Source organism: Metopolophium dirhodum, chromosome 1 (genome assembly GCF_019925205.1).
Source record: "Metopolophium dirhodum isolate CAU chromosome 1, ASM1992520v1, whole genome shotgun sequence".
Lineage (NCBI taxonomy): Eukaryota > Metazoa > Arthropoda > Insecta > Hemiptera > Aphididae > Metopolophium > Metopolophium dirhodum.
In genome coordinates, this window is record NC_083560.1 from 5,931,495 (window position 1) to 5,952,581 (window position 21,087).

At 27.4% G+C, this 21,087-nt stretch overlaps 3 protein-coding genes and 1 long non-coding RNA gene across 7 annotated transcripts; 2 read left to right on the forward strand and 2 right to left on the reverse strand.

The window, feature by feature from the left end:
• Positions 1-712: 712 nt before the first annotated feature.
• Positions 713-2,320, forward strand: LOC132934018 (uncharacterized). The gene has a single exon (XM_061000309.1). It carries the CDS (start codon positions 713-715, stop codon positions 2,318-2,320), a length of 1,608 nt encoding a protein of 535 aa, XP_060856292.1.
• Positions 2,321-6,582: 4,262 nt separating this feature from the next.
• LOC132937011 (uncharacterized) lies at positions 6,583-16,127 on the reverse strand. 4 transcript variants are annotated; one of them, XR_009663580.1, is made up of 11 exons: positions 15,814-16,127; positions 15,451-15,645; positions 12,724-12,902; positions 12,489-12,604; positions 12,141-12,400; positions 9,782-9,955; positions 9,376-9,693; positions 7,462-7,574; positions 7,241-7,359; positions 7,024-7,152; positions 6,583-6,914 (listed from the first exon to the last, which is right to left on the reverse strand). It is a non-coding gene; the product is annotated as an uncharacterized LOC132937011 (long non-coding RNA). The 4 variants fall into 4 exon arrangements; XR_009663579.1 differs by having other exon boundaries at positions 10,030-12,400; XR_009663578.1 differs by having other exon boundaries at positions 9,782-12,400; positions 12,740-12,902.
• A 35-nt stretch (positions 16,128-16,162) lies between these two features.
• Positions 16,163-17,493, forward strand: LOC132940852 (putative nuclease HARBI1). Its single transcript, XM_061008681.1, has 4 exons — positions 16,163-16,557; positions 16,799-16,937; positions 17,008-17,327; positions 17,436-17,493. Exons 1-4 carry the CDS (start codon positions 16,412-16,414, stop codon positions 17,491-17,493), a joined length of 663 nt encoding a protein of 220 aa, XP_060864664.1. The 5' UTR covers positions 16,163-16,411.
• A 1,027-nt stretch (positions 17,494-18,520) lies between these two features.
• Positions 18,521-21,041, reverse strand: LOC132940941 (uncharacterized). The gene is made up of 7 exons (XM_061008789.1): positions 20,770-21,041; positions 20,535-20,693; positions 20,386-20,472; positions 20,144-20,299; positions 19,780-19,933; positions 18,879-19,025; positions 18,521-18,804 (listed from the first exon to the last, which is right to left on the reverse strand). The coding sequence occupies exons 1-7, from the start codon at positions 20,881-20,883 to the stop codon at positions 18,521-18,523; spliced, it is 1,101 nt and encodes a 366-aa protein (XP_060864772.1). The 5' UTR covers positions 20,884-21,041.
• Between the last annotated feature and the right edge of the window lie 46 nt (positions 21,042-21,087).

Sequence of the window (21,087 nt, forward strand, 5' to 3'; positions counted from 1 at the left end):
ATAATTCAAAATGAAGAGATGAGCGCAAATGTTTTAATAAATACGTAGTTTATTACCAACTGACCAAACATGTACCAAAATTAAAAATCAAACAATTTGTGGTGGTGGGTGGAAAAAAGTTCAAAAAAAAAGTCGAAAACGTGATTAGGAAGGTAATATTATTAAAACAAAGGGTGTCAAGCATTTCACTCCATAACTTTTTTACGTATAAGGATAAAAATGGGAAGTGTAACAGTGGTTCAAATTTGTGTGATATCGTAGAATATAAAGTGGGAACAATTTTTTTACTATTTTTATTGTTATCATTTTTTTTGTCAAAAATGTTGTTTTGTAACGACTTAAAGTTAAGTGGATAAATTTCTTATTTTTATCATAAGTTATGGCAGTTGTTGTAGTGAGCTCAAGTTTTTTTTTGTAATCATAAAATTTTGTAAGTTAAGTATTTGTTGATTTGTTGTGCCGCCATTTTATTCGTATTCTTGTGTTGGCAAGCATGATTATAAGTTTATTTTTTGTTATCTATGTGTCACACTGTCAACATAATAAATTAGCCTCTGCCTAACCTAAAATAACCTCTGATACGTATGTTGTGATCATGATTGTAGCTGTGAGCATTTGGCGATTGAAAGTGACGCTGTGCATCATTCCCGATTTAAGTTATTTTTTAGTAAATTATAATAAAGTGTAGTCACTAGCAATATAGTTTGACAAAATGGCTTCCGAGAGTCTTAAGGAGTTGAAAATTGTTGTCCGTTCCGTTATAGTTGCGTGCAAAAACCAATTAACAGTCAACGAATTATGGAAAAGGACAATTTACGAATTCGGACGACCACAACTACAAGTACAGTTAAAATTATTTGGTTATGATACTCCTTTAGATTTCCTTAAAAGTATACCAGATGTGGTTCAGTTAGAAGATCCAGAAGATACAAACTCCATTGTTTATTTAGTAAGTTCAAAATTGAGCAGGCATATGGAGCTATTGGTCTCAAAAAATATAATAAGGCCACCCAAAAGTAAATTTAGTCACAACAATTTATCGGTACCATACAGAATACAATGTGCATTTATCAGAATCTTTTATGAATTATATCGGGAAGGTTTGTCTATAAGTACTTTTAAATCTGATGTTTTGTGTATTCCAATATTTCAGTCTTACATCAACTGTGTTGATTTACTATTGTCAAGTTTGGACCATGTATTTATAAGAAGGGGAATGAAAATCATAAGCTTGCACCCAAGATTAGTAAACGGATTGAAAGAAATAATTGAGACAGGAGATAAATACACAGCTATGGATATATTCAACATTGATGAGTATTCATTAGAAAATAGATATGATGATCAACGAATTTACAATGGACTAGAATACCCATTGTTCTATATTTTAGAAGAAACAATTAAAACTAATATTGAACAACTGTTAAATGAAATACCCGGTTGGATATCTGATATACAAATATATAGTTTATACAATGACAAATTTGGTTCTGAATTTAATCATTATAGACGATGGGGTTTCAGCAGAATTAGTCAAATGTTATGCAAACTACCAGAATTGGGTTGTGTACATTTCTCAATTAATGATATATATGTAATTTCATCATTAAAACATACTTGTCATGATTATAAAAATACAAATTATGTATCAGAAGAAGTAAATGAGTCCAGCCATTTTTCTATTAATGCAAAAGAAAAATATGATAATGGACCAAATGAAAATGATGGAGTAATTCAAGAAATTCAACATTCCGAACTCAAAATCAATAATTCATTAAATGTCAATGTTTGTGGAGTTTATACAAATATTGTACCAACTATAATATGTCAAAGCGTCGAACAATATCATGTATTACAGAAGTTAATAAATGATATGACAAACTTCTATTTTGTATATGATACAAATTTGTTATTTGATCCAACTATAGCAATGGTAAAACAAACATTTGCATATTGTTTTGATGATTGTTGGTTCAGAGGAATTGTTATTGATATCAACTTAAGTGTAATAAAAATTATGAATATTGACAATGGTTTGATGCATACTATTTCATTTGAAGACATCAGGTTACTACATAAACGGTTTAGCAAATTACCGCCACAATCATTAACTTGTTATTTACACGGAATAGATTCTATAGACGAAGATGAACTTTTGAAAATTATAGATAAAAAATGTACAATATATGTTGTTTCTACTGATCAACAGAATAAATCTGCAACTGTCAAAATTAAGTTTATGGATTCTGTATCAGATAAGTACTTAAATGAAGAATGGATAGAAAGTGGTGTTGCCAAACCAGATTCAGATGAAGAATAATAAAGATACAATTTTATTGTAGTTTTTTTTTTATAATATAATATTATATACTGAACACGCAATATATGTATAATATTTTTTTTTGTACAACATTATATTGTTAAATTTTAACTTTACCAATGACTTATTCTTATAAAAATTAAAATATTAACTTTAAGTAAAAAAAAAACCTGGCGCCAACAATTGAAACAATTGGCCACTTGATCATAATGTTTGAACATAATAATTAGTTTGTTGATATGACAATTATTTAAAATTTGTATCGATATAATAAATTAACCAATTTTTTAAAGCACAAGTAGCTAGGTAATAGAATAATAAATAATAGTAGATAATTGTTCAATTACACGAGATAGTGCATTTAAGTAATATGTTTGACTCTGATTATTTAAGCGAATAGCCAATGCTTTTGTGGTTTGGTGTATAATAGTACCTTTATAAGTAAAATTATAACTATTTACAATGAAAATTATGCAAATACTGCAACGATAATCATTGTGCTGCACAATAACAAGACGAGTTCCACGAAAGTCCATGTTCGGACAAGGTAAATATTTCCTTCTTTCATACATTGAAACAATTCTATGATTACTATATGATTACTATAATCCTTAAATCCTTAATTAAATACCTAATCTAATAGGTAGAGGCCCTGTGAACCACTATCAAAAACATGGATGTTACATAGACTGCCTTTTTAGTGTTTCGAAGTTAGAAAATAATTCTTATTAACCACTCAGGGATGTATTTGATACGCCCCAAACACCAGATTGAGTGATGTTATTAATTTGAACATCGCACACAACTTCTACTTTTATTTAACATTTATAATTACGCATAATAATTGTTTTTTGATCATACAATTTTGCATATAAATTAACTAACGCCTATGCATTATAATAGGGATAACTATATTTATAGTATGGTAGTTAATAGTTAGTATATATACATTGTATAAATTAATTTTTTTGGTAGGTAACAGTTGTTAGTTTTAAATTAAATGATTTTGAATGTTATAATTATTTATCTAATACACATAGATGTATTAAGATACACAATACAAACTATATACATACATAGGTACTTTGTATATACAAGCTATATCGTACCACTATAAATTATAATAACTGGTTTAAAATAAATAATAATTTATATTAAGACATAAAATAAAAGGTACCTACATATAAAGTAATATCAATATTATATATTATACAAGTATACATATGCCTTTTTTTTTTATTGAACAAAATGTAGTATATTTACTATCTGTATTTACAAGTTATACAATGGCTAAATTTGATGATAGTTTATTGACGGCACCCCATGATACATATAACCTACACTAGGTCCTACACATCATTATACGTTTTTGCTGTTAAATTATTTTAAATATTATAAATCAAAACTACCTACATTATATTATGCGCATTGCGTATTTATTATATACATTTCTATACCTAGCTAAGGTATTGGTCAATATATGAATCCTATGTGTTTGTACTAACCTGTCTACTGAACCAAATACTAATATATTGTAAAAGTGCATTTGCTTCATCAAATATTATGTTATTTAGGTAGTGTTTTAAGGAATAATATAATTCCATCCTTATACATAACACATATTTAGCTTATTTAGTACCTAACCATCATATACTAGAGATTATTATATTAGTTTATCTAGGGTGACTTCAAGTGTGGATTGGTAATCAGTATCTAAGTCACAGTTACTTTTAATGGTGACTAGTCTTTATTATTTTTTTTTATGATTATAAAATATTTTTTTCGCTAATCAGTGGCATGAATAGGTCATATTATATTCAGGGGGTTGCTTATTCGCTATTGCTTGAGCAACCAGAATATATTTTAAAAATATATATATATATATGCACAACTAGTAGAAAAAATGCTCTGGTCATAAACTTCGATGGAGGTTTTTGGAAGCAAAATGGATCTAGTTGGTACTTTTAGGATGTTAAAATTGAAAAATCTCGGTATTTTTTAAAGTAATCAAGAAAAACAAAAATAAATAAATGATATTTGATTAAAATTGTTTGGTAACTTTGGTTAGATTGTCTTCGCTTGGATTGTAAATTATAATTGATTAATTTTAGTTTTTTTTCTTAAAATAGCAATAAAAAATTATTCGTTGGGTCAAAAAATTTAAAAATATAATACAATCGGTTCCTCATAAGTTTTTTAACATTTTAAATTTATAAAATAATTTTCTAATAAGATAACAAATATTGTATGTTATGTACTCTTTCCAATTGAGATTATGATCTAAGATAATGCATAAATATTTTATTTTGGAAACATTTTCAAGTAAAAGGCAATCACAAATTCTATTTTATTTAAACAATTGTAGCTATGAGCTATGACATCTTTCTAAGGTACATTAGTATTATTTATACTAAAATACATTGATTTAAATTTGTTAACATTAAGTTCAAGAAAATTTTTATCTAACCAGGCTTTAATGTAGTTGATACATTTATTAGCTAAGCTATATAGATTGTCAATATTATCATGTTCAAGGTAACACTAATGGATCATCCGCAAAACAAATTACCTTACCATTAATTTTCAAATTAATAAGTCCATTAATGTATATAAGGAATAGTATAGGTCCTAAGACGGTACATTGAGGAACACCACAGTTAACAGAAATCAAAAAACTAAAGCACTCATTAATTCTAACTACCTGTGTTGAGTGTTTATTTGAAAGGTAATATGAGAATAGTGATAGAGAATTCCAACGGATACTTTAAGGTCTTTATAAAAAATATTATAGTTGACCGACGATTCAAATGTTCTTTTCAAATTAAGGAACATGTCTATTACCTTATTTCCTCTATCTAGACTAGAATGAATGAAATTCAAAGTCTGCAGTAGATCACCATTAATTAGATTTACGTTTCCTGAACCCAAACTGACTATTAGAAAAAAAAAATTATGTTCATTTAAGAAATTTACTAATCTATTTTTAAGACATTTTTTAAATAGACAGCGTGAGAGACAGAGAGGTAGCTCTATGATCAGTTATATTATTAGAAGCCCCTGATTTATATGAAGGAATGATAAGGGATTTTTTTAAATTTTGTAGGAAATATTCCAGATGCTTTATTATAAAAAAAATTTAAAGGTATTGAATTAGTTTTGCATGTACAGATATGATATCACATATAGATTCAGATGAAGAATAATAAAGATACAATTTTATTGTAGTTTTTTTTTTTTTTTATTATAATATTAGATACTGAACACGCACATTTTTGGCCTCATTAATTACCTAGTTCGTTGATACTGTTACTGGACTGATTAATTTTATTTAATTCCTGGATTTCAGAATTTGGTGAGTCAAATATAGTGGAATGACATGCAATTGTAGCATTGCCTGTCACAGTTTCAAAAAAAAAAAAAAAAAAATGGGTATTGTCGATTCCGATATAATGTGGATGTCGCTCTGCTGTACAGTAAGTTACAAGTGGGTCACTGTAATGGATGGTGTTAAATTTGAATTCAATTATATAATATCATTGTATAAGAAAAACTTAAATTCTTTACAATCATTAACTTGTTATTTACACGGAATAGATTCTATAGACGAAGATGAACTTTTGAAAATCATGGATAAAATATGTACAATATAATATGTTGTTTCTACGGATCAACAAAATAAATCTGCAACCGTCGAAATTACGTTTATGGATTCTGTATCAGATAAGTACTTAAATGAAGAATGGATAGAAAGTGGTTAAATTTTAACTTTACATATGACTTATTCTTATAGAAATTAAAATATTAACATTAAGTAAAAAAAATGTTGTCAAAATTTGAACTTTAAATGCTTATAAAAAAAAATTGTGCATATGTATTTTAAATATTTTTCAACTGCTATCAGAACGATATATCAGGAGCCTTATATTAAATTTTCACGCTATTTACCCAACAAAAAAATTTTTAATGATATTTATAGAAGAAAAAAAACTAAAAAAAATTGAAAACTGAAAATGTCCGTTTAAACAGCTCAAAAAGAGTCAAATTGTTTTTCAAAATTGTATGGTGTATAGAAAATGCTAATATAAACATTCAGTGAAATTTCCAAGTATCTACAGTCATTTTTTTTTTTAATTACAATAAAATAAGAGAATCGTTACATGAGAAATCATGTGAATATCAAATGTTGTACAAATATGAATTTCAAACGCTCATAAAAATTTAATATGACTTTCTTGTATAAAAGGTGATGACAGACACAAAAATAAAAAATAAAAAAAACACACATCAATGTAAAATCAATACATTCATCGCTCTGCTCAGAATCTCAAAAGTTAATGAATACATTTAAATATTCTTTTAATAAATATACTTATAGGTCTTCTACTTTAAAAAAAAAATATTTATTTACACTTAATTATGATTAATAAAATAAAATATAGTTATTAATTATATTACATTTTAATACCTAATTCATTTATACTATTACTGCACTTACTGGTCATGCTGTTTATAGTTTGAACTTTGAAATTATTGAATAAATTGCAATTTGTAGATGTAGTGGCATGATCTGTTACAGAAATACTTTGGTTGAGAGCTGTGAGAAAATAAAATAACATATTTCATGTATTTTTCTGACGCTTTAATATTATGTATCTACCTAGTGTTTTTTAAATTTAATCAATAGCTGTTAATAAGCAACTTACCATAATAAACAATGTTGTAGTTTTATGATTTTATACCACTTGTACTTGCAAACATATTAACTGTATACAAAGCCTTTTGTCTTAACTCTTGGCATGATTGATCCTGAATATTATGCAGTGTATTAATTGCTATTGAAACATTGAATATTTTAATATCTAAGTACATATAATTTATTGGGAAATACAAAATGAGTCAAGCTCAATGAGAATTATATACCTTACTAGATATGATATTACTAGTATTTTGTTCTTTACTGTGATCAGATATTTCATTTGATATTATGTTAGATACTTTTTTTTCAATTATTTCAATTGGAGAGAAACCCCTAAAACTGTCTAATAAAATGTATAAAAAATAATATAACATTATTACTTCTACAAGTTTGTTTTATTTATAAAATAAGAGACTTAAATCTATTTGATAATCATAATAATTACCAGTATCAGCATCATTATTTTTCTTGTTTGACTTTTTTATCCTCTTTCCACACCCTAGGCTTCTGATGATAAAAATATTTTTCTTTGTTTTTGATATGCTTGTTCATAAGTGTCTATAAATATTTACGATTACATTAAAAACTACAATAATATTATATTATATTTTAATAATTAGGTAGGTTTAATTAATCCAAAATGTAGAATAATTATCTCATAGAACATAGGTACCTACATAATACATTTTTTTACAAATAAATAAGTAAGGTCAGTTGACTAAAAAAAATAAAGGAGAATTAATATTAGATGTTTGAACAGCATTATGTAGGTATTTATAAATTTAAATTACAATTGTTAAATAATATTAATAGAGTACCTATACCTCTCATGCATGTTGTTGTTTTTGTCTTACCAAATATGTAAAACATGGAAAAATTGCAATCAACAGAATCCATTTGATGTTGTTAGTTTTAATGTAAGAGTCAATTCACCTACAGTTAAACTTAATAGTAAGAATATTATCAATAGAATATTATAATATGTTTTTTTTATTATTGTAATTTTAAAGTGAGTTTTGATCATTTTAAAGTTGTGATATTTCACATAGCTAAATAAATTTATCTCACTTTAAAATGAAAAACCAATGAAATCTTATTCGATATCATTCTTACCTTTAAGTTTTGTAGAGGGTAAATCACAGACATAATACAATTTCTTTAAAGTAAATTGACTCTAATATTAAAGATAATAATATACATTGAATTTTGCTGGACAATAATGTATTTTGTTGTATGCTAGTAAGACAACACGCACACAAATGAGGCGTCATCTTAATAAACAAATAAATATTTAGAATTATAGTTAGGTACTAATTAAGGGTAATACTTAAGTCCATGAAGGGACGGGACCGATTCCATTCCAAACGGTGATAAGAAAAACAATGTGGCCTGAACGAACCGGGCTAAAATATTGTTATCCTTGTACCCATAACATACTTAATACATAACTTAAATACATTATTCCGTATTACTGTTATATTATTAAATTTATTATTAAAAACGTACATTAATTACATAGAATATATTAACCCATTAACCTGCATACCAAAATTAGTAAAAACATAAATGTTATTGTAAAAACATTACATATTTGCCCAGCTATAGTCCATGCATCTGGTAGAATGAAGTTAAGCCCAAAATGATTTAAAACTTGTATAACGTACACCAAAGTTAAAGTCGATTAAATCCTACCTTTTAATATGAAAATTATCAAAACATTTTTATTATTTCAAAAACATGACGGGATTCAATCGCCACAAGGTCTGAAATATAGTCCAAATTATAGACGGGACGAGCTGTAGTTAATTCAAAAATGAACTAAAAGTTAGGAAACTTACACCAAACTTTAAGTATATTATACTCTATTTTTTGGAAAAAAAAAAAATTATTGCAGAAACAGGACGGGATTCCACCGCCACAGGTGCTGAAATATAGTCCAAATTGTAGACGGGAGGAGCTGTAGTTAATTCAAAAATGAATTACAACTTATGAAACGTATATCAAACTTGTAAGTACTTTAAACTCGACTGATATAAAAATGAATGAAAAATATAAATTATTGCAGAAACAGAATGGGATTCCACCGCTACAAGGTCTGATATATAGTCCAAATTGTAGACGGGACGGGCTGTAGTTAAGTCCCAATGATCCTATACGTCCATCGGCCGAGTGAGTGAGTGAGTGAGTGAGTCGAGTGAGTGCACCAGTTTGACTCTTTCGTCTACTTATATGCTCATTTCACTCTTCCATGTCAAAGATTTTCTATCAATATTTTAATGAATTAATTGTATAAAAAGTTAACTTATTTAATGAGAATTATATTCAAATGTGTTTTGCATTATTTAGTAATATAAGAAACCTATAGGATATGGTTGATCAATTTTTTCATGCCTTTTTCTACCTCGACCACAAATACGTCCTGGTCCCCAGTGAGGAGCTTCAATTAATATCTTCTTTAAGAGTAACTCAGGTGGTGGTGGATATATTGGCTGGTCTAAACCTGGTGACAATGGTAGAGGTATCCGAAGTGGTCAAATGGGCAACAGTGGACACATTAGGAAGACCGCAGGTGTTCGAAGAGACGGTTGCGTGCATTAGGCCAAATATTAAAGGTCTAAAAAATGGCTGTGGCAATAGTGCAGATAGAGCAAGAGGTTAATACCTGGTACTGTAGCATCTAAATGATAAAATTGAAGAATCAAGTTAAACAAATTGTTGCTTACTTTTAAAAATTATGTAGTAATATTCATTTATAAATGACTTACGATGTGGAAAATTGGGCTCCCAATTTTATTTCTATTAATTTGGTATGTTGTGAATGCCACATTTCTTATGAAATCACTCAGATTATAGTTGCTATTTTCAACATTTACCCACTCATTTCTTGTTATCACATCATTACGTGGGTGACCATGTAAATTGTAATCTGCTTTCCTGACCTAATGAACCAAAACTGGGATAAGCATATTGTTTAGACATGTTAGTAATTGAAAAACATTTGAATGATAAATACATTGTTAATAAAGTAATTAATGTGATTTAAGTTGTAATAACCCTCTGCCTGTTGACTGCTCAACTAAAATCATTTCATCCTCTATCATCCAATGTTAACAAGTGAACTAAGAAATGTATATGTCACATCCACTTAGTGAAATCGCTCATTTCATGAAGTTGACGTCCACTTCATGAAATGTATCCATTTAGTGAATATGACGTTTTACTATACTATATGGACAATTTGTTGACCTTTTCATGAAGTGGATGAAATTCATTTTATCCACATTCTGTAATATTACTATTTATATATAGGAGTATTTTTGATATTGGGTTATTGCATGATTTGCACTAGGTAATTGTGTATAATATGATAATAATTAAATAATATAATATAGGTAACCTTAAATAGTGAAGTATAAAAATTAAATTAAAGTTTTCTTAAACTGTATTTTATATTTTATTATTTATTTTTACATGGTTTAGAGTTATGGCAACGACTATTGCACAACATTTTTTTTTTAAAACAGGCACATCTTGATGTAATATTACTGTAATATTACTATTATATACGAGTATTTTTGATATCAGGTTAATGTACGATTTGCACTAGGTAATTGTGTATAAAATAAATATAAAAGTTGCTTGATATAATTTGTAACTTGTACACTGCACTGGTTCGTCAGTCGATCAGGTAATTTCTAAATAAGATATCAAATAATTGAAAATGATTGTACAGATACATAGTAATAAACAGATAGTTTATGATCCTGAAATCCCGTTGACAATAATGTGTCAGTCTGTCTTATACCAGTTATTGGTAGACTATTACGAATGAAGAAGAAATTGAAGAAAATGTACAATGCTCAACAGTTAATTATACATGTCATACATGTGAAATTGACACACATGAAGTTGAAAATCAAGAAGAATCTGGATCTATTATGTGTAAACTATACATAAAAAAGAACAGATTAAAATGCAACGAAAAAAGGCTCTGATGGCATAAAAAAATTAGCTGAAAAAATGTTACAGGTAAATTTTTAAATAACACAATTATTTTAAAAATAAAATAAAAATATTATTATAATACACTTTTTTAGACTAGTTCCAGACCTCGAAATTAACGATTGTGTGGTAATGGCTGTTCCAAAAGTCGACAGAGGGCCTACAGATCCACCAAATATTTTATGTTTAGTTGTTGAAAAAAAGAATAAACTATATAAGCTAGGGACTAAACATGGAATAATTAAAGGATGGTATGGAGGAGATTGCTTAAAAAAATGTGAGAAGTTTTTACAGAGTGACGAGGTTTTGTTGGACAAAGAGCAAACTGTTCGAGAAACTGTTAAAGTCACAACAGGTGGACAAGGCTTTTCTTCTTGTTCATGTAAATCGAAAAGCCCATGTCAAACATTAAGATGTGCCTTTTTAAAAAAAAAATGTTGTGCAATAGTTGTTGCCTTAACTCTAAACCATGTAAAAATAAATAATAAAATAAAAAATAAAGTTTAAGAAAACTTTTTATACTTCATTATTTAAGGTTACCTATATTATATTATTTAATTATAATCATATTATACACAATTACCTAGTGCAAATCGTACAATAACCAAATATCAAAAATACTCGTATATATTAATAGTAATATTACAGAATGTGGATAAAATGAATTTCATTCACTACATGAAAAGGTCAACAAATTGTCCATATAGTGTAGTAAAACGTCATTTTCACAAAATGGATACATTTCCTGAAGTGGACATCTACTTTATGAAATGAACGATTTCACTAAGTGAATGCAACATATACAAATTATAATCTAGTTTAATCATCCTCAATTCCAATTAGATAAAAAATGAAATTCCTAGGTAGAGTTTTCCCGTCACAGGTAAATGAGCCAAAGACATCAATTATAATACCTAATACATTTAACATCATGTACAATATTAGAAACTATAATATAAATTGTATGTTACAATCATGCAAAAGTATGAATATAGATAATATAGTAAAATAGGTTAATAATTTTGATTAGTAAAATATAACCAAAACCAGTTGAGTTTCTAATAACAATAAGATTTTAAGATATTTACATGCATATATAACATAACATACAAATAATATAACTTATTTAATTGTAGGCATTTGGCATTGGCCAAGAAATTGTATTATTGTAAGCACACACGCAAACTTATATTTTAATTCATTCAGGTATATTCTGACTAGATATTTTTCTTTGCTTGGTGATCGTTTTTCTAATTTTAAATTTGATATTTATTTTCATATTACTTTATATACTAAAAATGATTATCTTCTGCAGGATTCTTTTGTTTTTGTTAACCATAAACTCACCAGACAATGGCTTCAATGACATATCAAATAATGCTCTGAAATAAAAACTGTTTATTAAAATATTTTTTATTGCCAAAACATATCATAAAATAAATATATTATGTGTCTGTTTATTTGAATTACCTCTGGTTTTTGCAGTACCTGATAAGTAATACTAGCATCAGAATTTTTGGTATCTGGTGACACATCTATATATACGATATAGCGTTCCTAAGACCCTGCTCAAAATCAATTATAACCTGTAAATTGTTACCAATAGTTAACATTTAATTTCAGTTTGTTCCTTAAAAATTGGTTAAATAACTTGGGTTACATATTACTTTTACATGATATGCAATTTTTTTGTTAATATACTAACCTTTTGAATTACTAACCGATTATTTCCTTTATTGGAATGCTGGTAATGGAAAAATCCTTATTCAGCAATATATACAGTTGATAGTCCTCAGAGTCCTCGAATTTCTCTGGTTAGAGGTTCCGGAGGAGGTTTGATTACTGGATCATCGGCAGGTTCTGCCGCGTTGTCATTTACATTGTCTATAATATAAAAATTAGGATAGAATTAGTAAACTAGAATATAAAACAATTTGTTTAATACTCATAGTTAACTGGATCCATGGATAAGTATTTGACTACAGTAGGTACACAAATTATTCAAGTATTTAAAAAAACATATATTAATAACATAAATATATAATTAAATAAAATCAATGCAATTATTCGCCTAATTGCGATGGTCAGAAAACGACAGTATTGACACAAAATAGAAGGGCAGAAAGGCAGTCTTTGAATGAGTATAGAGCTGCCTGAGAAGTGAGGCCCTAATTTTCTCCTTCCTGTTTAACATTTGTAACTGCCCACTGATCTCAAGTTTTTCTCATAATGGGCATTACAATTTACTTAATACAGGGGAAACATTTAAGACAGTGACCAACTTCTATCAGAAACTGATTATACCAACGTATTTTATTAGGTTATTTTCTTAAATATATTTGAACTTTTGTGTTTTACAGTTTTATCTATTTTATAAAATATTAAAGCAAATGAAGATTATGTTACAATAGTAAATGATAGTAGATATTTAAAAAATGTTAATATAAAAATTGTTTACTTATTAAAATTTAAATTCCACTAAGTTTTATTGTTGTTTATACAATATAAAATAACAATTATTAAAATAAATACCGAACATTTTATACAAATAAATGTATTTATAAATGTATAGTCGAACAAAATCTCCTCAGTTATTTATTTATTTTATGGTTGTAGTTTCTATTACCTTAATAAATTACATACCCGATGTTATAAAATATAATTTTATATTTTAAATATAATATATATTTTTTTTTAGAAAAATGTTATTTTTTAATAAATTAGGTAAGTACTTAAAATTATTTAATAGAAATATTTTCAAAAACTGATAGATTTTGAAATATTGATTGGTTTATAATAAAAGAATCACCTGGTAAATAATATGTTTTCTTGTTTACAACTTATTTACAGACTATAAATAATATATTATATTGTGTTTGAATTCCTATAAAAATTGGAATTGGTACATCTGAATTACCATTCAATGATAAAATAGTAGACCAAAGTGTTCACAATATAATATTTTCACCTGTAAAGATGATGTATGAATTAGGAATTTTTAAATTCCTACTCCTGAAAAATAAGAGGAGATTTTTTCCACCTACTCAGAATGAATGGGAAGAGTTTGTTCAGGGAGATTTTGTCAATTTTCTGCATAATCTATAGGCATATCTCCTGCTGTAGGATGTTAATGACAATTTCCGAACAGTAGTATAAATATTCTAGCATAATGTCCATCTATTTCAGTTTACTTATGCTATATATCTAAATTGTAATTTATATTTAATATTATGTATAATATAATACACAATATTCATTATATTTATCAAAAGTGATTTATAAAAATAAAATAAAATTACATATCATTATTCTTATCAGGTATTATAGGATTTTAGAAATGTTATTAACACAATGCTGATGACAATTAAGATTTATGTTGCAAAATATGCAGTTAGCCTATGATAGCAGGTTTTTGTCAAGCACTCAATGTACTTTTAAAAGGACTTCATCAGCTTACTAGCCCATAACATGACATAATTAACAAACATAAGTCCCAATTTTGTGTTGTTAGTTAAAGTATTAGAGTGAATTGATATATTATCATACTTAAAGATAATATTTGAAAATGTTCATAACTCGCTTAACACTTAAAATATTGTAATAAACAGGGGAAATGAATAATTTTTTTAAGTTTGAAAACTAATGTTCAAAACACTCTAATATTAAGAGAACGCCTTGTCCGCATAATATGTTGTCTCCGTTTTAAAGTGCGTAACATAGCAAATTGTTGCAATAGTAAATGATATATTCTGTACTAGATTTAAAAAAAAAATCTTTAATATAACAATTTTTGAGGTAGTTTGCTTATTAAAATTTAAATTCTACTTAAGTTTTATTGTTGTATAAACCATGTAAAATTTAGTAGAAAACATTTATTAAGATACAATAGGGTGCCAATGAAAATATAATAGCTATGTAATATTGTTGATAAGGTAAATATATTAGTAACAAAACACAAAAGGATATTTTGTAAAACTTAATTGTAATTTTTAAATTATAATATACCTTAAAACCAAAATCCGATAATTTTAAATAGGAACCAAATATTATGATGTTACGTAATTTATAACTATTTAAATTGTAGTCAATGATATTATGGTACCTGTTTAATGAATTTTACATTTTTAATAACAAAAATATTTTCCTATTTTTCCAATAGTTTTGACTACCTAATACCTTTTAGTATTTACGGGTCTTTGGTAAATAATTTTGAGCTTGAAACACAGTTTATAAATTATTGGATTGAAAGAACTTAATGATTCCCAATTCGAGCACTGATGACAATATAAACACGTTCATACATAGGTACAAAAGATACATCTATTCAGAAAAATAAAAATAGCAGTAATGCCAGCTGTGAGAAGAACACAATAATATAAGACACAGCCAGCTACTTAAAAAAGTAAAAAAAAATGATTTTTAAGGTACTTACTAAAGTGTTGGTTTATAAACTGTGCCTTCTGGAACATGATTTCTTTGTAGGCACTTCCAGAAAAATAAAATTGCATTAACTTGACGAGGTCCGTGTTTCTGTTTTCACATAAATTCTATCGCAACGCACCGGTAAAAGCCGCTACCCTAAACGATAATGACGGGACGTTCCGCCGAGCAAAAGACGGCATCACAACTGTAAGCACAAGGTACAGAGGGTTTTAAAGGTTTCCAAAGCCTAGTACTAAAGTGAACCATCATAAACGTCGACTCGGTGAAGGTGAATTAATTTTTAATCAAAATTCTACGACTAAATTAATAGGTAATGCTTATAATATTACCTATATAGGAATATAGGACATACCTAGATTAAAATGGCGTAGGTACACGGTCAAACACTTGCTCCAAGTCCCGAGCTCGTCGTCGTCGTGTTTCACGTTTGTTGAGTGCCGACAAGCTACAAGCCCAGCTAGTGCTTCAGACGCCTGCTACAAGTTAGTCGAATATCGAAATCATTTTATAATATTATGTACTTGTTTTTAATACATAAGCATGCATTAATACTTAATAGGAATAAGTTCAATGGAACTATAATCGAAGTTCACAATTACAGTCACTGCCCGTGACGTACCGTATCGTACTGTATACTATAAAATGCAATAAACGTCCTGTAGTGACTTACCGAACCGTTATCGCACTGTTAACCGCTAACGGCTCTGTAAATAAAAGTGGGTGTTGCTTGAACGCCCGATAGCGGTAACGGCTCTGTAAACTATAGACTACTGGATCTGTAAAATACAGATCGGATTTTGGTTCTGTAACTTACAGATCGATTAATTATACGAATGTTATCAATGTTATTGGTGACAATTTTGATACTGAATTGTTTATTTAATTATTTGTTTTGACTCAATAATTAAATATTTTCATTTTTCATTGTTTCTTTTTAAAATTAATAATCAATGGATTCGTCGGCTTCATCTTCATCTAGTGATGATGAATTATTTATTATTGATGTTTTACAATTGCTACCAAGACCACGATTTTTTCGAGACAGGTCTAATCCACTGGCAGATTATGATGATGTAAATTTTAAACTAAGATTCAGGTACCTAATATCAAAATATTTTATTATTTATTAAATAAATACCTTTGTACCTATAGTAAAACGTTTCATATATAATTAGGTACTGTCCCTACAAATATATTAACATAGTTTAACTATCATTGACTCCTAACGACAATTTTTCTTTTCTTAATAATATGTTAATAATATATTATAATTTATAATATGTTGCATTAAAATATAGTAGTTAAATATACCTACATTATATTCCTGTGTTTATTAGATTGTCAAAACTTATGTTCATGGATCTACTTGACATGATAAGCAACAATATAACTCAAAATACACTACGAAATGTGTCACTGTCACCAATACTACAGCTTCTAATAGCCCTGAGATATTATGCTACAGGTGCTTTTCAGGTTTGTCACGATTATGTATTTAATATTTATTTAAAATTAATTCTGTGTAATGATACACTTTATATTTTAGACAGTTTTAGGTGATCATATACATGTCCACAAATCCACAGTTTGCCGTGTCATTAAAAAAGTTTCTGAAGCTATTGCACTTCTAAAACCTAAATATATAAAAATGCCAAGATCACAAACTGAAATCAACTTAGCACAAGATGATTTCTTGTTAGCACGTAATTTTCCAAAAGTTATTGGTGAAATTGATTGCACGCACATAAAAATTCAGTCACCCAATAGTGACATCGGAGAGAAATTCCGAAATAGAAAAGGATTCTTTTCTATTAATGTACAGGCAGTGTGTAGTAGCCATATGCAATTTATAAATATTGTAGCTAGGTGAGTAGTAGTGAAGTTGATTTATAAAATGAGTTGGTACCTGAAAAGTTATTGAATAGTATAAATACCCTTCATATCTTTTAAATTTTTGTATGCACATTTTTATAGATGGCCTGGTTCAGTTCACGACTCAACAATTTTTGACAATTCATTATTACGAGTTTGAAAACAATGAATTTGGAAATTCCGTGCTCGTAGGAGATGGAGGTTACGCTTGTAGAAATTATATGATGACACCACTTGGAAATCCTACAAGTGATTCAGAACTACGATATCAGGTTAGCAAAAAATAAATACAATTATTAGTGATAAGTAATACAAATTAAAAAAATTGTAAAGGGGCTGGTATATTTTAAATAAAACATTTGCTTAATTTTGTTTTAGAAAGCTCAAATTGGTACTAGGAATGTCATAGAGAGAACATTCGGTGTATGGAAGAGGCGGTTCCCAGTTTTATCTCTAGGAATACGAACACAAATACAGACTACTCTTACCACAATTATTGCTACCGCAGTGTTGCACAATATGTTAATTGCAGCAAATGAACCACTGGTTATAGACGATGAAACACTACTTACTGCTGATATGGTGGATCAAGTTCCAGTATTGCCTGTTCGACAAGCTAGTAATGCAGTACAAAGACATTTAATTGAAACTGTGTTCAATTGATTGTATTAACAAATATTTTGAATAAAATTAATAATTTGATAGTAAAAACGACTTTATTTTTATAACCAGAAAAGAAACAAAATTAATAATTTTATAACAAGAAATAAACATGACTTTTGTTTTATAATCATAATTAAATAAAAAAAACAATTGTTTAATAACAGAAACAAAATTTATAATTTTATAATAAGAAATAAACATGACTTTTGTTTTATAATAATAATTAAATCAAAAAAACAATTGTTTAATAACAGAAACAAAATTTATAATTTTATAATAAGAAATAAACATCAATTTTTAACGCTATTCAATGTCTTGTAAATTGAACAATTACAAATATTATATCACAAACTAATAATAAACTACTATATATAAGTAGTATGAAATATTCAATTATTCAACATTTTATGTTTTTGTAAGTTTAAAATTTCCTCTTGAAGTAGCATTTGGTTTTTTTTAGATTCCATTTCTATTTGTTTGGTTAAAAGTTCTGTTTGTAGTATTTCTAAGGTTACCTCTGCTGATTATAGCTCTAATTTGGACTTTTTTAGTTTAATGTCATCTAACTCTGATGAAATACGTCCCTTATCTTGCACTTTCTTAATTTTATTTTGGGTCAACTCTTCTAAACCATCACAAATTTTTTTTTGAGATGATCGTTTTTTAGTGATGGTATCTTTTAATGGGGTGATTGATGAATGAGAATTATATGACTTGGTTTTAGCTGTATTTGTAGTGGCATTATTTGTAATTAATTGTGGTGAGATATTAGTTGTGTCATGAGTTATTGTTTCAGGACTGAGATTATCTGTAAACAACAAGATATTGTACAGATAAGTTTAGTTTAATACAAATAATATGGTTAAAAATATTATTTCTTACTCCAATTAATTCTAGTACTGCCAGTATAACCCAAACTATCAAAAGTAACATCAAGTGCCTCAACGTTTTCATCAAAATGTACAACTTCCACATCCACATTTTCTAAGTTGTGATGATCCTTGAGTGTATATTCAGCACTCTTTTGGCCTTTCATAATTAAAAATTGCAAATAATTTATAAGATTGATCATTTTTTAAAAGCAAAAGTATATTTATGATTTAAGTTTGTGAATGTAACCTGGCACCTAATTTGGTTTCTAGTTACACTATATTCATGGAATAACAGACTATACAACCGCATTAAAGATTAAAAAAAAATACTACCCAGCTTATCTAGAGATGTCCAAAGCATTCAACAGAGAACAATGGAATTCAAGCTAAACATTTTTACCTGCTCCATACCACCTCATACTTAAATCATACCTATGATTTTGATTTTTTGCTGTAAAACACGGGCAATCAATCTCAACCTATCATAATATCCGGAGCCTTGTATTTTATTTTAACACTTATTTACATTTAAAGATCTTTAAAAAGAGAGAAAAATTAGGTATCAATGAAATAAGAGCAAAAAAGTTAATACACTAAAAAAAAGTGAGAATAGTGATATATAGTGAGTTCATAGAACCCTGTAAAGAAAAGGAAAGTTTAAATTTGTAACTATCCCAGTTACTAGTCAAAATTGTATTCAATCAAAACAAAATTAAGTCCTTAGTAATATGCAAAAAGTAGGTACAAGACAGACTACAATACTACATGGACTACAAACAATGTTCATTGAACAAAATTTAGCTTATAATATAATATAATTACATTGTATACCTACCTACTAAAATAATTAATATAATATTATAGATGATATTGTTTGATAAAATGTAATGAATACATTTAACCTAACTTACATGTACTTCTAATATCTGTAGTTATATAACTAACGTCATCATCAAATTTATTTACAAGAGGTTCAGTTCTTTCAGTAATAACTCCTAAAATCTGTTCGCTGATACTTGTCATACTTTTAGTAAATGTTCCTCCACCAGTTTTATATCTTCCAATCTGTCATAGAACATAATTTATTCATTTTAAGAAATATTTACAGAGTTCCTTGAAAACTATTATTCAAAATTATAATCTAAATGTACTACCCACATTTTAAGATACTATGGATGCAACGGTGATGAGAGTATTAATTTTGAATTCATTGATATCAAATATACAAAACATAAAATACCATAAATTGACAGTTCTAGTTATAATGAATCTTACCTTATCGGTACTATTTTCAATCTTAGCGGCTTTAGTCAAATGATCAAAAATAAACTTCAATTCCTCCATTACCCTTGGCCCTGTGGTTTGATGTAAATTATACGTTTCACAAATATTTATCCATGCTTCTTCTTGTTCATATGGTCTACCAGTAAACTATGTCATATAAATATTTTTATAAAATGTACAAAATTGTTTTATGTAGGTACTTATCATTCTTTATTTTACTTAAAAAAACTTACGAGTTCTGAATGATGCGATTGTACTAGGTCCACAATTAAACATTGCTCTTCATGAGTTATTTGTTTCATTATTTTATACATTATCACCTATTACAAAACATTAATCATTTTAATTATTGACATTATGTTAGTAACAAATAAAGATTTACCTTTTCATTACTGAGATTCTTTTTGGTTTGTCTTTTGATCATATCATAAAGTGTTTTAAGCTGCTGTACAGTTCTACTCCCACGTTCTACTCGATCATTAAATTGTGATGTGAGAACTGCCCAGGATTGGTTTTTTTGTTTTATATTAAAACCATCAGTCTAAAAGGAATATTTAATACACACCAATATTGAGTATAATGCTATATTAATTAAGGAACATTAGTGAAATACATACTTTAATGTTTTCAATAACATGTTTATAAGGCGTTATTAATGTTATTAACAATTGTTTCTCCTGTTCTGAAAAGTTTTTTGTTCGTGTACGCTTCATGTCTTGTTTCGTAGTCATTGTACAACTTAATTACAAAATATATATCTAAATATCAACGGACAACGGTATTATACTACTATTGTAGATACTCCAGTAGTGGACAGTGGAGATAGAGTAGTACTCATAAGTCATAATAATTGTTATGAAATCATAATAAATTAATAATATGTATAATGTATAAGTATAACATTTTTGTTATCATTATTCAAATTTATCAATACC

Bases quoted from the DNA above. Each gene is read 5' to 3' on its own strand.
- LOC132934018 (XM_061000309.1), top strand. From the start codon at position 713: ATGGCTTCCGAGAGTCTTAAGGAGTTGAAAATTGTTGTCCGTTCCGTT.
- LOC132940852 (XM_061008681.1), top strand. From the start codon at position 16,412: ATGGATTCGTCGGCTTCATCTTCATCTAGTGATGATGAATTATTTATT. The intron at 16,558-16,798 runs GTACCTAATATC...TGTGTTTATTAG, and splicing joins AATTTTAAACTAAGATTCAG to ATTGTCAAAACTTATGTTCA. The intron at 16,938-17,007 runs GTTTGTCACGAT...TTTATATTTTAG, and splicing joins ATGCTACAGGTGCTTTTCAG to ACAGTTTTAGGTGATCATAT.
- LOC132940941 (XM_061008789.1), bottom strand. From the start codon at position 20,883: ATGACTACGAAACAAGACATGAAGCGTACACGAACAAAAAACTTTTCA. The intron at 19,934-20,143 runs GTAAGATTCATT...GTTCTATGACAG, and splicing joins TTGAAAATAGTACCGATAAG to ATTGGAAGATATAAAACTGG. The intron at 18,805-18,878 runs GTAAGAAATAAT...TGTTGTTTACAG, and splicing joins CAGTACTAGAATTAATTGGA to ATAATCTCAGTCCTGAAACA.